This window comes from Theropithecus gelada, chromosome 7b (genome assembly GCF_003255815.1).
Source record: "Theropithecus gelada isolate Dixy chromosome 7b, Tgel_1.0, whole genome shotgun sequence".
In the NCBI taxonomy this organism is placed as follows: domain Eukaryota; kingdom Metazoa; phylum Chordata; class Mammalia; order Primates; family Cercopithecidae; genus Theropithecus; species Theropithecus gelada.
The window spans coordinates 35,912,265-35,924,302 of record NC_037675.1 but is presented as its reverse complement, the minus strand read 5'-3'; the positions used below and the strand labels follow the sequence as shown (position 1 = coordinate 35,924,302).

Genomic DNA, 12,038 nt, shown 5'->3' with positions numbered 1-12,038 from the left:
AGTTCTTTTTTCTTTTTTTTTTTTTTTTTGAGGCAGAGTCTGTCTCTGTTGCCATGCTGGAGTGCAGTGGCACGATCTCGGCTCACTGTAACCTCTGACTCCTTGGTTCAAGTGATTCTCCTGCCTCAGCCTCCCAAGTAGGTGAGATTACAGGCACGTGCCACCATGCCCAGCTAGTTTTTGTATTTTTATTTTATTTTATTTTATTTCATTTTTTGAGACAGAGTCTCACTCTGTCGCCCAGGCTAGAGTGCAGTGGCTTAATGTCTGCTCACTGCAACCTCCGCCTCCCGTGTTCAAGCGATTCTCCTGCCTCAGCCTCCCAAGCAGCTGGGATTACAGGCGCCCACCACCACGCCCAGCTAATTTTTGTATTTTTAGTAGAGACAGGGTTTCACCATGTTGGCCAGGATGGTCTCGAACTCCTGACCTCATGATCCACCCGCCTCAGCCTCCCAAAGTGCTGGGATTACAGGCATGAGCCACCATGCCCGGCCTTTGTATTTTTAGTAGAGATGGGGTTTCACCATGTTGCCCAGGATGGTCTTGATCTCCTGACCTCATGATCTGCCCGCCTCGGCCTCCCAAAGTGCTGGGATTACAAGTGTGAGCCACCGTGCCCGGCCTTAAAGTTCTTAAGCTTAATCACATCTGCAAGTTTCTTTTGCCATGTAAGTTAACATATTCACAGGTTATGGGTATTAGGATGTGGACATCTCTGAAGGCTGTTATTCTGCCTGCTACACTGGAACTGAGTGTGAAGTCCTTATTTTAAGAGGAGAGTTTGAAATGGGTAAAAGAGGGGCCAGGTGTGGTGGCTCATGCCTGTAATCCCAGCACTTTGGGATGCCAAGGCAGGCGGATCATGAGGTCAGGAGTTCGAGACCAGCCTGACCAACATGATGAAACCCTGTCTCTACTAAAAATACAAAAATTAGTCGGGTGTGGTGGCACACAGCTGTAATCCCAGCTGCTCAGGAGGCTGAGGCAGGAGAATCACTTGAACCCAGGAGGCAGAGGTTGCAGTGAGCCGAGATCATGCCACTGCCTGGGCAACAGAATGGGCAACAGAATGAGACTCTGTCTCAAAAAAAAAAAAAAAGAAAGAAAGAAAACGAAAAGAAAAGAAATGGGAAAAAGAAAGGTGCTTAGTAAAGAGAAATTTGGTTTTTGTACTTGAATCGGGCAAGACGCTTATTCTGGTAGATAAACTGGCTCCTAGGGGCCATGAATGTGGTGTCTACATGCTGAGAAGTGATTGAGAAACAGTTTACTGGTAGCTTGAAATGAAATGATCTTTTTTCAGCTGAAAAAAAATTTCAGTTGTGGTAAGGAAATGAGATGGTGTTTCAACACAAACTTTTTTTTTTCTTTTTTTTTTTGAGTTAGTGATGGAGTCTCGCTTTGTGGCACAAGCTGGCCTTGAACTCCTGGCCTCAAGCGATCCTCTTACCTTGGCCTCCCAAAATGTTAGGATTATAGGCGTGGACCACCACACCCAGGCCAAACATTTGAATTAGAGAAAATAGAGCGGTTATTATGACTTCTGGCTTCCAGGTATAATGATGGCAACAAAAAAAGGAGAAAATCCTAAATGTTTTTATTTTATAGGAACCTGTAGCATTAGCACGTTTTACCAGGAACTCTTAGGTTAGAATTTAGCAAAAATACTTTCAGACCTGGGTTCTGAATTCTATCTTAGTTCTATCTCTCCTTCCATAATGGCCAGGTAGTCTGTGGATACAGGCATTGCAACGTGAGGACTCTTCTTCGTAAAGCACATTGTAAGTTATTGGAGTCAAAAGAGTTTTTATGTCTGATTATTCCTTATATGTCTTATTTTTTAAAACAATAATAAATCTATCTGGTTGAACATAGTATGATTTGTTTTGTAAATTGGTAAATAACTATAAACGTAGATAATCTAGATAGAATTTTTCAGAAATGTGTAATCTAAATTCTATTTCAGGTTAAGATGAAAGCAGCTATCTGACTCTATTTCTCTCACTATAATCAAATTAAATTTGTAATTTATATATCCATGTAACCATTCATCCATCCAACAGATATATAGTGTCTTGGGAAAGACACTATGGTAGGCCCTGTAAAATATTTAACACAGACATTTTTTACTATTTGCAGTTCTAAACTTTATATTTCTAATTGTGAAATGAAATATTTTATTACATCAGCTATCTGTCCTGACTTGCCTCTTTACCTTCTAACCTCTGTACCTTTAAATTTTTTATTCATCTGTCAACAGTGAAAAGTTTCTCTATCATCCTTGTCTCCTAGCCACCCCTTTCTCAGAGGCAACCAGTGTGTTATTTTCTTATATATCCTTCCAGATGTATTTTATGTATCAGGCAAATATATATTATATTTTTTAAAAAACATACACACTTTTCTGTACCTTGTGTGTGTGTGTTTTTTACTTCTTTCTTTCTTTCTTCCTTCTTTTTTTTGAGACAGAATCTTGCTCTGTCGCCCACGCTGGAGTGTATTGGTGCAATCTTGGCTCACTGCCACCTCCACCTCCTAGGGTCAAGTGATTCTCCTGCCTCAGCCTTCTGAGTAGCTGGGACTACAGGCACACGCCACCATGCCCAGCTCATTTTTGTATTTTTGGTAGAGATAGTGTTTCGCCATGCTGGCCAGGCTGATCTCAAACTCCTGACCTCATGATCCACCTGCCTCAGCCTCCCAAAGTGCTGGGATTGCAGGCGTGAGCCACCATACCTGGCCTTTCAGTGTAGTTTTAATTTACACTTTTCTTGTTACTAAAAATCTTTTTATTTTTATTGTTAAGGCAGGGTCTCATTCTCTCTCTCAGGCCGGAGTGCAGTGGTGTGATCTCAGCTCACTGCAACCTCCACCTCCCGGGTTCAAGTGATTTTTCCACCCTCAGCCTCCCAAGTAGCTGGTACTACAGGCATACGCCACCACGCCTGGTTAATTTTTGTATTTTTAGTAGAGACAGGGTTTCGACATGTTGGCCAGGCTGGTCTCAAACTCCAGACCTCAAGTGATCTGTCCACCTCAGCCTCCCAAAGTGTTTTTTATGTTTGAAAAGTCATTTGTGCTTTCTTTTCTGTTTCTCTTGGGTTATTGTGATTTATTATTATTATTTATGGGAGCTCTTTATATATTAGGGAAATTAGCCCTTTGTCAGTGAGTTACAAATGTTTTTTTCCCCAACTTGCTATTGTCTTTCAACTTTGTGGTAGCTTTTTGTTGTTGTTGTTGCTGTTTTTTGAGGCAGAGTCTTGCTCTGTTGCCCAGGCTGAAGTGCAGTGACACGATCTCTGCTCACTGCAACTTCTGCCTCCCAGGTTTAAGTGATTCTCGTGCCTCAGTCTCCCTGAGTAGTTGGGATTACAGGAGCCCACCACCAAGCCTGGCTAATTTTTGTATTTTTAGTAGAGACAGCATTTTACCATGTTGGCTAGGCTGATTTTGAACTCCTGACCTCAGGTGATCCACCCACCTTGGCCTCCCAAAGTGCTGGGATTACAGGTGTGAGCCACTGTGCCTGGCCTGTGTTAACTTTTATATGCGGAACTTTATTATTTTATTTTTATTTTATTTTTGAGACAAGGTCTCATTCTGTTGCCCAGGCTGGAGTGCAGTGGTGAGATCCTGGCTCACTGCAGCCTCAACCTCCTGGGCCCAAGTGATCCTCCCACCTCAGACCCCTGAGTAGCTGGGACCACAGGCATGTGCCACCATACCTGGCTAATTTTTGTGTTTCAGTAGAGATGGGATTTCATCATGTTGCCCAGGCTGGTCTTGAACTCCTGTGCTCAAGTGATCCACCTGCCTCAGCCTCCCAAAGTACTGGGATTGTAGGCATGAGTCACTGAGCCCAGCCTAAGTTTTTATTTTGTAGAATTATATATTGTGTATTTTCTCTTATAAGTAGACTTTCCTTATTTTGAGAGAATTTTTTTTTTAATCTTCCATGGTTTTCGTTAGTACTTTTATGATTAACAAACCTTAATCATTACAAGTTCTAAATTGTTCAGCGGACAGTATCGAGTTCCCTGTTTCAGTTTATATCTGAGCTAGATTAGCAAGTCAGTCCTATGGAAATATAGAATAGTAGTAAGAAACTTGGATTCCGGAGTTGATAAGACTTGAATTCAGGTGTTCCTGTTTCTGAACTGTATGGTTTGGGGCATGCTACTTAATTAACCTCTCAGAGCCTCACTGGCTTCATCTGTAAAATGGTGATAAGTACGTCTTAGTTTGAGGTGAAAATTGCACGAGATGAGATGATTCCCTTAAAACCCTTAGCACAATCCTTGACGAGTTGAAAACATTCATTAAATGTAAAGTATTACTGTGATAAAGATGATGACCATAGACTACTCTCTCAACTTTTACTACCATCCCATAATTCATGACTCTAATCAGAAGGGGTTGAATAAAAAGATGTATTCCCAATGTGCTCACATTACCACTTCAACATCAACAGTCCGAGCACAGTAATTCTCAACCTTGGAAGTCCATTAAATTACCTGAGTAGATTTTTAAACTCCCAGTGCCTGGGTCTCTATCCCAGAGACCTGGGGCCTGGATATGGCCCAAGCGTCAGTATTTTTCAAAAACCCTTCAGGTGATTCCAATGGGCAGCCAAGTTCTAGAACCACTATTCTAACACTAGGCCAGTGGTTTCAGATACAAAGGAAAATACATTCATTGCTTCTAAATAACAGTACTGTATATAGAAATCTTTTATGGGTAAAATGCCATGAATTCATTAGAAAGACATTGAAAAGAACATAGAAGACTTGAGACAAATGTTAGAGATACGTGAGAAAAGGAATTACAAAACTAAAGATGTTCCTTGTGTATATTTGTAAGGCATCTTTCTCAGAAAAGCTTAGGGCAGCCCTACTGTAAGTACTTTTATAATATTGCTAAGAGGTAAGGGAAATGAAAGTTTCTATCTGTTAGATGCGTTAATGGAAGCATGGTGATAGGTCTCATGTCAGCCGTCTAATTAGACAAATTTATGATTTTTTTTTTTTTTTTTTTTTTTGAGACGGAGTCTCACTCTGTCGCCCAGGCTGGAGTGCAATGGCACGATCTCAGCTCATTGCAACCTTCACCTTCCGGGTTCATGCGATTCTCCTGCCTCAGCTTCCCGAGTAGCTGGGATTACAGGCGCATACCACCACGCCCAGCTAATTTTTGTACTTTTAGTAGAGACGGGGTTTCACCATGTTGGCCAGGCTTGTCTTGAACTCCTGACCTCAGGTGATCTGCCCGCCCCAGCCTTCCAAAGTGCTGGGATTACAGGCGTGAGTAGCCGCACCCAGCCTATGATTTTTATTACCCCATTGCTTTCCTGGATGATTCTCAAAAATAATTATTTCTTTACTCTTTATTTTTTAATGTTAAAGACACAGCTGCAACAAAAATAATTATTTCTAATCATCAGTAATATAGCTTATCCCTATATGAGCACTTTAAGAAGGATGTATAATGGTATTTTAGCTCATTAATGGGGTGGGAGTAGGGTATATAAGAAAATTAGCTATTATCGAATCCAAAGAAAGAGCAGTGTGGTCTAAAGAGACTGACTGGACAAGGAGACTCAGGAGGCCTGGATTCCAGTTCCTCAGCGTCAATTTCCTCAGGTGCAAAATGGAAGAATTAACAGAGTTCCCAAAGGTTTCTTTCAGGTGTAAGTGATTACTGTCTCACTAAACCACCTAAGTATAAAGGCTTTCTTATGTTAATCAGTCAATATTAATAGAAGCTGCAGGAAAATTGTTCTAGCTCCAACTTTAAAAACTTATATTACGGGCCAGATGCGGTGGCTCATGCCTGTAATCCCAGCACTTTGGGAGGCCAAGGTGAGTGGATCACCTGAGATCAGGAGTTCGAGAGCAGCCTGGCCAACATGGGGAAACCCCGTCTCTACTTAAAATACAAAAATTAGCTGGGTGTGGTGGGAGGCGCCTGTAATCCCAGCTACTCAGGAGGCTGAGTCAGGAGAATCACTTGAACGCAGTAGGCGGAGGTTGTGTGAGCTGAGATTGTGCCACTGCACCCCAGCCTGGGTGATAGAGCAAGAGTCTGTCTCAAAAATAAAAAATAAAACTTAAATTCCAGTCTTTTTTTTTTTTTCTTTTTTAATGGAGTTTTGCTCTTGTTGCTCAGGCTGGAGTGTAATGGCGTGATGTTGGCTCACTGCAACTTCTGCCTCCCGGGTTCAAGTGATTCTCCTACTTCAGCCTCCCAAGTAGCTGGGATTACAGGTGTGTGCCACCACGCCCAGCTAATTTTGTATTTTTAGTAGAGACGAGGTTTCACCATGTTGGTCAGGCTTGTCTTGAACTCCTGACCTCAAGTGATCCACCTGCCTCAGCCTCCCAAAGTGCTGGCATTACAGGTGTGAGCCACTTGGCCTGGCCCATAGTCTTATTTTGTCTTTACTTCTAAGGCAGTATGTGTCTCCAAATTGATATTTTAATCAAACTATGTCTTGATAGTATTATATTAATATATGTCCTGCCTAACTAGAATATTCACATTTTACATGTCTTCATGCTGAAGGATGACTAATGGAGATTGATGGGGTTGTCTCTTGAGACTGGTGAGGATATGTTGGAGCATGAGTTCTCTGTTGCCCTTCAAATCATGCCCTGTGGATGACTTCATTTAGGACTGATCCTAGGGTTTTCCTTCTACATTTTATTCTAATCTTTTCTACTTCTCTTTTTGCATTATATTATTCATGATCATCAGGATTCACATAATTCTTGTATTGGTTGTATTTGCATTGTCTCTTTCCTATAAGATTATACATTTTTTGAAGCCAGGATACATTTATTTACATTGTATCCTTTACATGAGCTAGTACAGTGTCTTGGCACACAAAAGGAGCTTGACAAATGTTTCATTAAACTGTTAAAAATTAAATAATTTTAATATCATTGCTTTCTCTTTTTTTGTGCCACTTTAGCTTTCAGTTTCCTTGACAATATTTCCAAAAAAATTTTTTACACCAAGTCCTATGTTATGACAGGATTCTTTAACTACTTTCTGAATACAGCAATGAGCTTTTTATTCTCAAAAGCCAAGAAGTAGTAATTAGCAAAGCAGGGAAGAAATCATGATGCCAAAATGCAGAAGTAGATCATAAATTAGGTAAACTTTTAGTTGTGAAGGCGTAGAATACTTTAAATGTTATTTCATGAGGTAGTTTAGGTAGTCTATTCATTTGATTATTATAAACACATTAAAACTAAACTTTTGAACATGTTAATTATAATTTTCTAAACTTACATTGTTCTGAAATAACAATGAACAACCGTATTTCATTAAATGTCACAAATCATTAAAATAAACCCTATGTATATAATTCAGAGAAATGAGTTATGACAGTATTGAAATTTGAGTATGATTGTGAGAAAACTGAGTATGATAGCTTTTGATGGAATAAAATTTTAAGCTAGTATAAGAAAAAATCCAACTTAAATATTTGTATTTAATAATAAAATAACGACTTTAGATCATGATTTGAATGACTTATTGAACAGTAAGATCTAGTAAATATAAATACTGAAGTATTCAGAAAGAATTTCGTCTTTATTTAGCTTAACTGTTAAGTTGGGATTTTGAGTTGTGGGGTGATGCTTCAATATAGGTTGAAAATTATCCATTCTCCCAGTCCCCCTTTTGAGTTTACCTTTATGGGCTCTAAATTTTTCACCTGATAGAGCAATAAAAATACTTCCTTTTTTTTTTTTTGAGCCGGAGTCTCTGTCTCCCAGGTGGGAGTGCAGTGGCGCCATCTCAGATAACTGCAACCTCCGCCTCCCGGGTTCAAGCGATTCTCCTGCCTCAGCCTCCCGAGCAGCTGGGATTACAGGCACCCACTGCCATGCCCAGCTAATTTTTGTACTTTTAGTAGAGACGGGGTTTCACCACGTTGGCCAGCATGGTCTCGACCTCCTAACCTCATGATCTGCCCGCCTCGGCCTCCCAAAGTGTTGGGATTACAGGCATGAGCCAGCGCGCCCGGCCTAATAAATACTTTCTAGGCAGGGAATTCTAACTTGTCACTCAGTATACTAGTTGGAGACAGGTTTAAAACCCCAAATCTTGGCCGGGCGCCGTGGCTCACGCCTGTAATCTCAGCACTTTGGGAGGCCGAGGCGGGCGGATCACCTGAGATCAGAAGGTTGAGAACACCCTGGCCAACGTGGCGAAACCCCGTTTCTATTAAAAATACAAAAATTAGCTGGGCGTGGTGGTGTGCCCCTGTAATCCCAGCTACTCCGGAGGCTGAGGAAGGAGGATCGCTTGAACTCAGGAGGCAGAGGTTGCAGTGAGACGAGATCTCGCCATCGCACTCCAGCCTAGGGCACAGAGTGAGACTGTCTCCAAAGATAGAAAAGAAAAGAAAAATAATCAAAGCTGTAAACTCTTATTTGAAGAGTTTATCGATACTAAAGTATATACTTACTACTTAGTGAGAGCATTTCTAACTTCTGTGACTTCTGTATAGTAAGGTGCATTAATAGTATTAATGAATTTTAAAACACCCAAAGAATAACGCCTTTCACAAATGTTTATTTTGTTAGGTGTATGAACAATTAAAACCAGCCTGAAAGATAAAAAAGTAACTCTTGATTTAGATTTCTTCCATTTTCTGCTCCAAAGTACAAATGAACTTAAATTTGAAGTTATAAAACGGATCCCACATTGTTTCTGTAATTATCATTTCGCAGTATTGGTAATAGGAATAACGTCTTTGTCAAATAACGGTTCTTAAAACTAACTTTGTCGAATAACCATTTTTAAAACTAACTTTTAGCTTCATTCTTTCATATTAATTTCAAATAAGCAAATGTTAAGGACAGTATCAAAAAAGACTTTAAAACACATCCAGTGAACGTTCTGAGTCACTTCTAGTTTCGAAAATTGTATTGAATTCCAAGGTCACATGTATTATGTACATTAAAATTGTTTCCCTAAATAAAAATTACTGATATGGGAAAGTTGCTTTAGGGGAATTTTCGCTAGTAAATCCATAATCCTTAAAATTCTAATTGAATTAAACATTGATACTTTGCAAATATTTACAGCATTGTAAATATTACTTTTTAAAGGTGTGTTAGTTTCAAGAATGTTGGGGTCCTACAAGCATGGTGACACTTTGTAACACATTTTTTTTTTTTTGGTCTTTTCCTCTGCTCTCTAAACCTTTTAATTGCCATAAGTATTAAATAGAACTGATGTCAAGGTATCTTCTAGTTCAAGACGGATGTTTACTAAACATGCAAAGTATTTTTAGAGATACGGATTCTAATTTGGAAGAAGAAAAATAGCAACAAATTTTCTTATTCATTTCTTTTCTCATCTTTAAAATACAAGTTAAATCGTAATTGGAATCCCTTTTCCCATCGTGTAGTCAAGCGTCGGTGGCAGACTTCAAGGATTTACTTTGTTAGCCATGTGTTTATGAACCGCCAGCGCTTTCCCTAGATCTTTTGGCTGATAATCTCAAACATGGAGGATGCTTCTGAATCTTCACGAGGGGTTGCTCCATTAATTAATAATGTAGCTCTCCCAGGCTCTCCGCTGTCTCTTCCTGTATCAGTGACAGGCTGTAAAAGTCATCGAGTAGCCAATAAAAAGGTAGAAGCGAGGAGTGAAAAGCTCCTCCCAACAGCTCTTCCTCCTTCAGAGCCGAAAGTAGATCAGAAACTTCCCAGGAGCTCCGAGAGGCGGGGAAGTGGCGGTGGGACGCAATTCCCCGCGCGGAGTCGGGCAGTGGCAGCGGGAGAAGTGGCGGCCAGGGGCGCGGCGGGGCCGGAGAGAGGCGGTCCCCTGGGAGGACGGGGTCTCCCCTCGTTGCCTTTGTAGTGGAGAAGGTGGACAAGTGGCAGTCGGCGTGCTCGCAGGTGAGGGTCGCTCGGGAGCCGGCCGGGAAGTGGAGGCAAGCCGGGAACAAAGCGGAGCGGCGCCGGGGTCCGCCCGCGGCGAGCGCCCTGGCCGGCCGGCCGGCTGCGCGCCGAGCACGTTGTGAGCCTGGCGGCGGCGGCGGGCGTGGAGCCGGCGCTGGGGGAGGGGGCCGCCGCCGCCGCCGCTCCCGCACTGCCCCCCGCGGCGGGGCGTCCTGCCCCATTGTGAGCCAGCGGCTGGGCGAGAGGAGGCAGGACGCGCTCGGGGGGCAGGGGCGGCGGCGGCTCCGCTCGCTCGACGCCCGGGCAGCGGCAGGAACGAACTCGGCTCCGGTAGCGGCCGCGGCGCGTCAGTCACACAAAAGGCAGCCGAGCTTCTCCCGGCGCGCGGACCGGCCCACGCTGCCGCCGAGCGCTCCCCACCTTACCGGCTTTCCTTTCCCTCCAATTTTGATAGGGAAGCGGGGCCGGCGCGGGCGGCCGAGGGTCTGGGCGAGCCCGCGGGCGGACGGGAGATGCCGCTGCTACACCGAAAGCCGTTTGTGAGACAGAAGCCGCCCGCGGACCTACGGCCCGACGAGGAAGTTTTCTACTGTAAAGTCACCAACGAGATCTTCCGCCACTACGAGTAAGAGCCGGGCAGGGTGCGGGGCCGCGGGGGGTGTGGGGACTCCCTCCCCAGCGCCCTTTTGTCTTTCTCCTTTTCCTCGCCCTGGGCTTCTGGCGGGGCGACTTGAAAGTGACGGGTGGCCCCGGGCCCGCGGTTCTCTGCCTCCTAGCCTCCACTTGGAGAACGCGCGGGGCCAACTGGCGGCGGCGCGCGTGGGGAACGCGGGTTGGTCGTGGCGGAGGAGGCTGGGGTCCCCGGCCGGCCTCGGGGACCGCTCTTAGCCTCTGCTGTCGCCCTCCCGCCCTCCTGGCCGCGGGGCGGCGGAAACTCCCCGCCTTGCCCCTCCCCGCCGCGGCCACACGCGCACTCCGGGGCCAGTTCCGGGATCCCCTCCCGGCGGCCGAGGGGATCCCCGCTAGGGTCAGCGACGTGGGGCCGCAGTCCATGGGTCGGGGGAGGGAATTCCTGCCCCGGTGGGCAGGAAACGGCTGGGCTGGGCTTCGTTTTCTCAGTCGGGAGTGGGGTCTGAAGTTGGAGCTGTCTGGGGTAGGGGAGAGGAGCGGAGTTGAAACTCGTTCTAGAAGGGAAGGAGGGAGCGTCCCTGCGGGCCAGGGGTGGAGGACGCGGGACGCGAGAGCCTCCGCAGGCGGCCTCCCGTCCGGCGCTGCTAGGCCTCGGAGTGCGACGGGAGCCGCGCTCTCTGTCACCGCCTATTCTTGGTGACTAACTCTCGTCTCCGGGGAACTCAGCGTCTCCGCCCCCGGGAGATCAGTGAGGAAGAAGTCGCGGCTGGGCAAGGGGAAGAGGAAGGGGGAAGAAGCAGGGCCTTAGGCGCCCCTCGTTTTCACTTTCGCGTAGCCGGGAGCGCGTTGGAGGGTGTTGGGGGAGGGGGTTAAGACAAGTTCAACTCCAGACTCAGCCAGGCGCCGCTTTATCCCCCTGCGCATGTGGGCTGCCTGACATGTGCCACTCGCTATTGTTTTGATAAGAACGCGGAGCTGCTGCTGGTGTAGTTTCAGCTCCTACATTTTCAGCCCGTCGCTTAATTTATCCCGAGAGATCTGGTCCTGTGACACGGAGCAAGATGGTGTGTTTTAGCGTCTTGTGTTTAAACAGGATCTCTAAGTGAGAACCTGACTTGATCAATCACTCCAAGAGGGTGATCCTCTCTTTTTCTTATGCTTTATTCTCTCCCCTGAAAAGGAATCCCTTTGTGACTTGGAAACCAAGTGTAATAGCAACCAAGTAACGTCGCGTGTAAGGCACCTTTTCTGAGTGGGGGCTTGACCGAGGGAGGGTTTTGGGCAAACTGCACCTAAGAAATCAATAGTGAGGTTAGGAAAGTTGCTTTGAGCATTTATTTTAAGTAAACGTTTTTCTTCAGTTCCACAGAAAGGGTTTCACGTTAAACATGTTATATCTAGAGAAGTAAATAGAGTGCTTTTCATCAGACAGTACTTTTAAGTAGGAGTGTACGTCTCGCTCTGCTCCTGTAGAGACTTGTT

At 44.7% G+C, this 12,038-nt stretch overlaps 1 protein-coding gene across 2 annotated transcripts in view; it reads left to right on the top strand.

The window, feature by feature from the left end:
* Positions 1–9,413: 9,413 nt before the first annotated feature.
* The window catches only part of BAZ1A (bromodomain adjacent to zinc finger domain 1A), a 129,423-nt gene continuing 126,798 nt past the window's right edge, over positions 9,414–12,038 (top strand). For both annotated transcript variants that reach the window (XM_025392486.1, XM_025392485.1), the window contains exons 1-2: positions 9,414–9,923; positions 10,381–10,551. In XM_025392486.1, the coding sequence (XP_025248271.1) occupies positions 10,439–10,551 (113 nt within the window). In that variant the 5' untranslated portion in view covers positions 9,414–9,923; positions 10,381–10,438. The remainder of the gene's footprint in view (positions 9,924–10,380; positions 10,552–12,038) is intronic.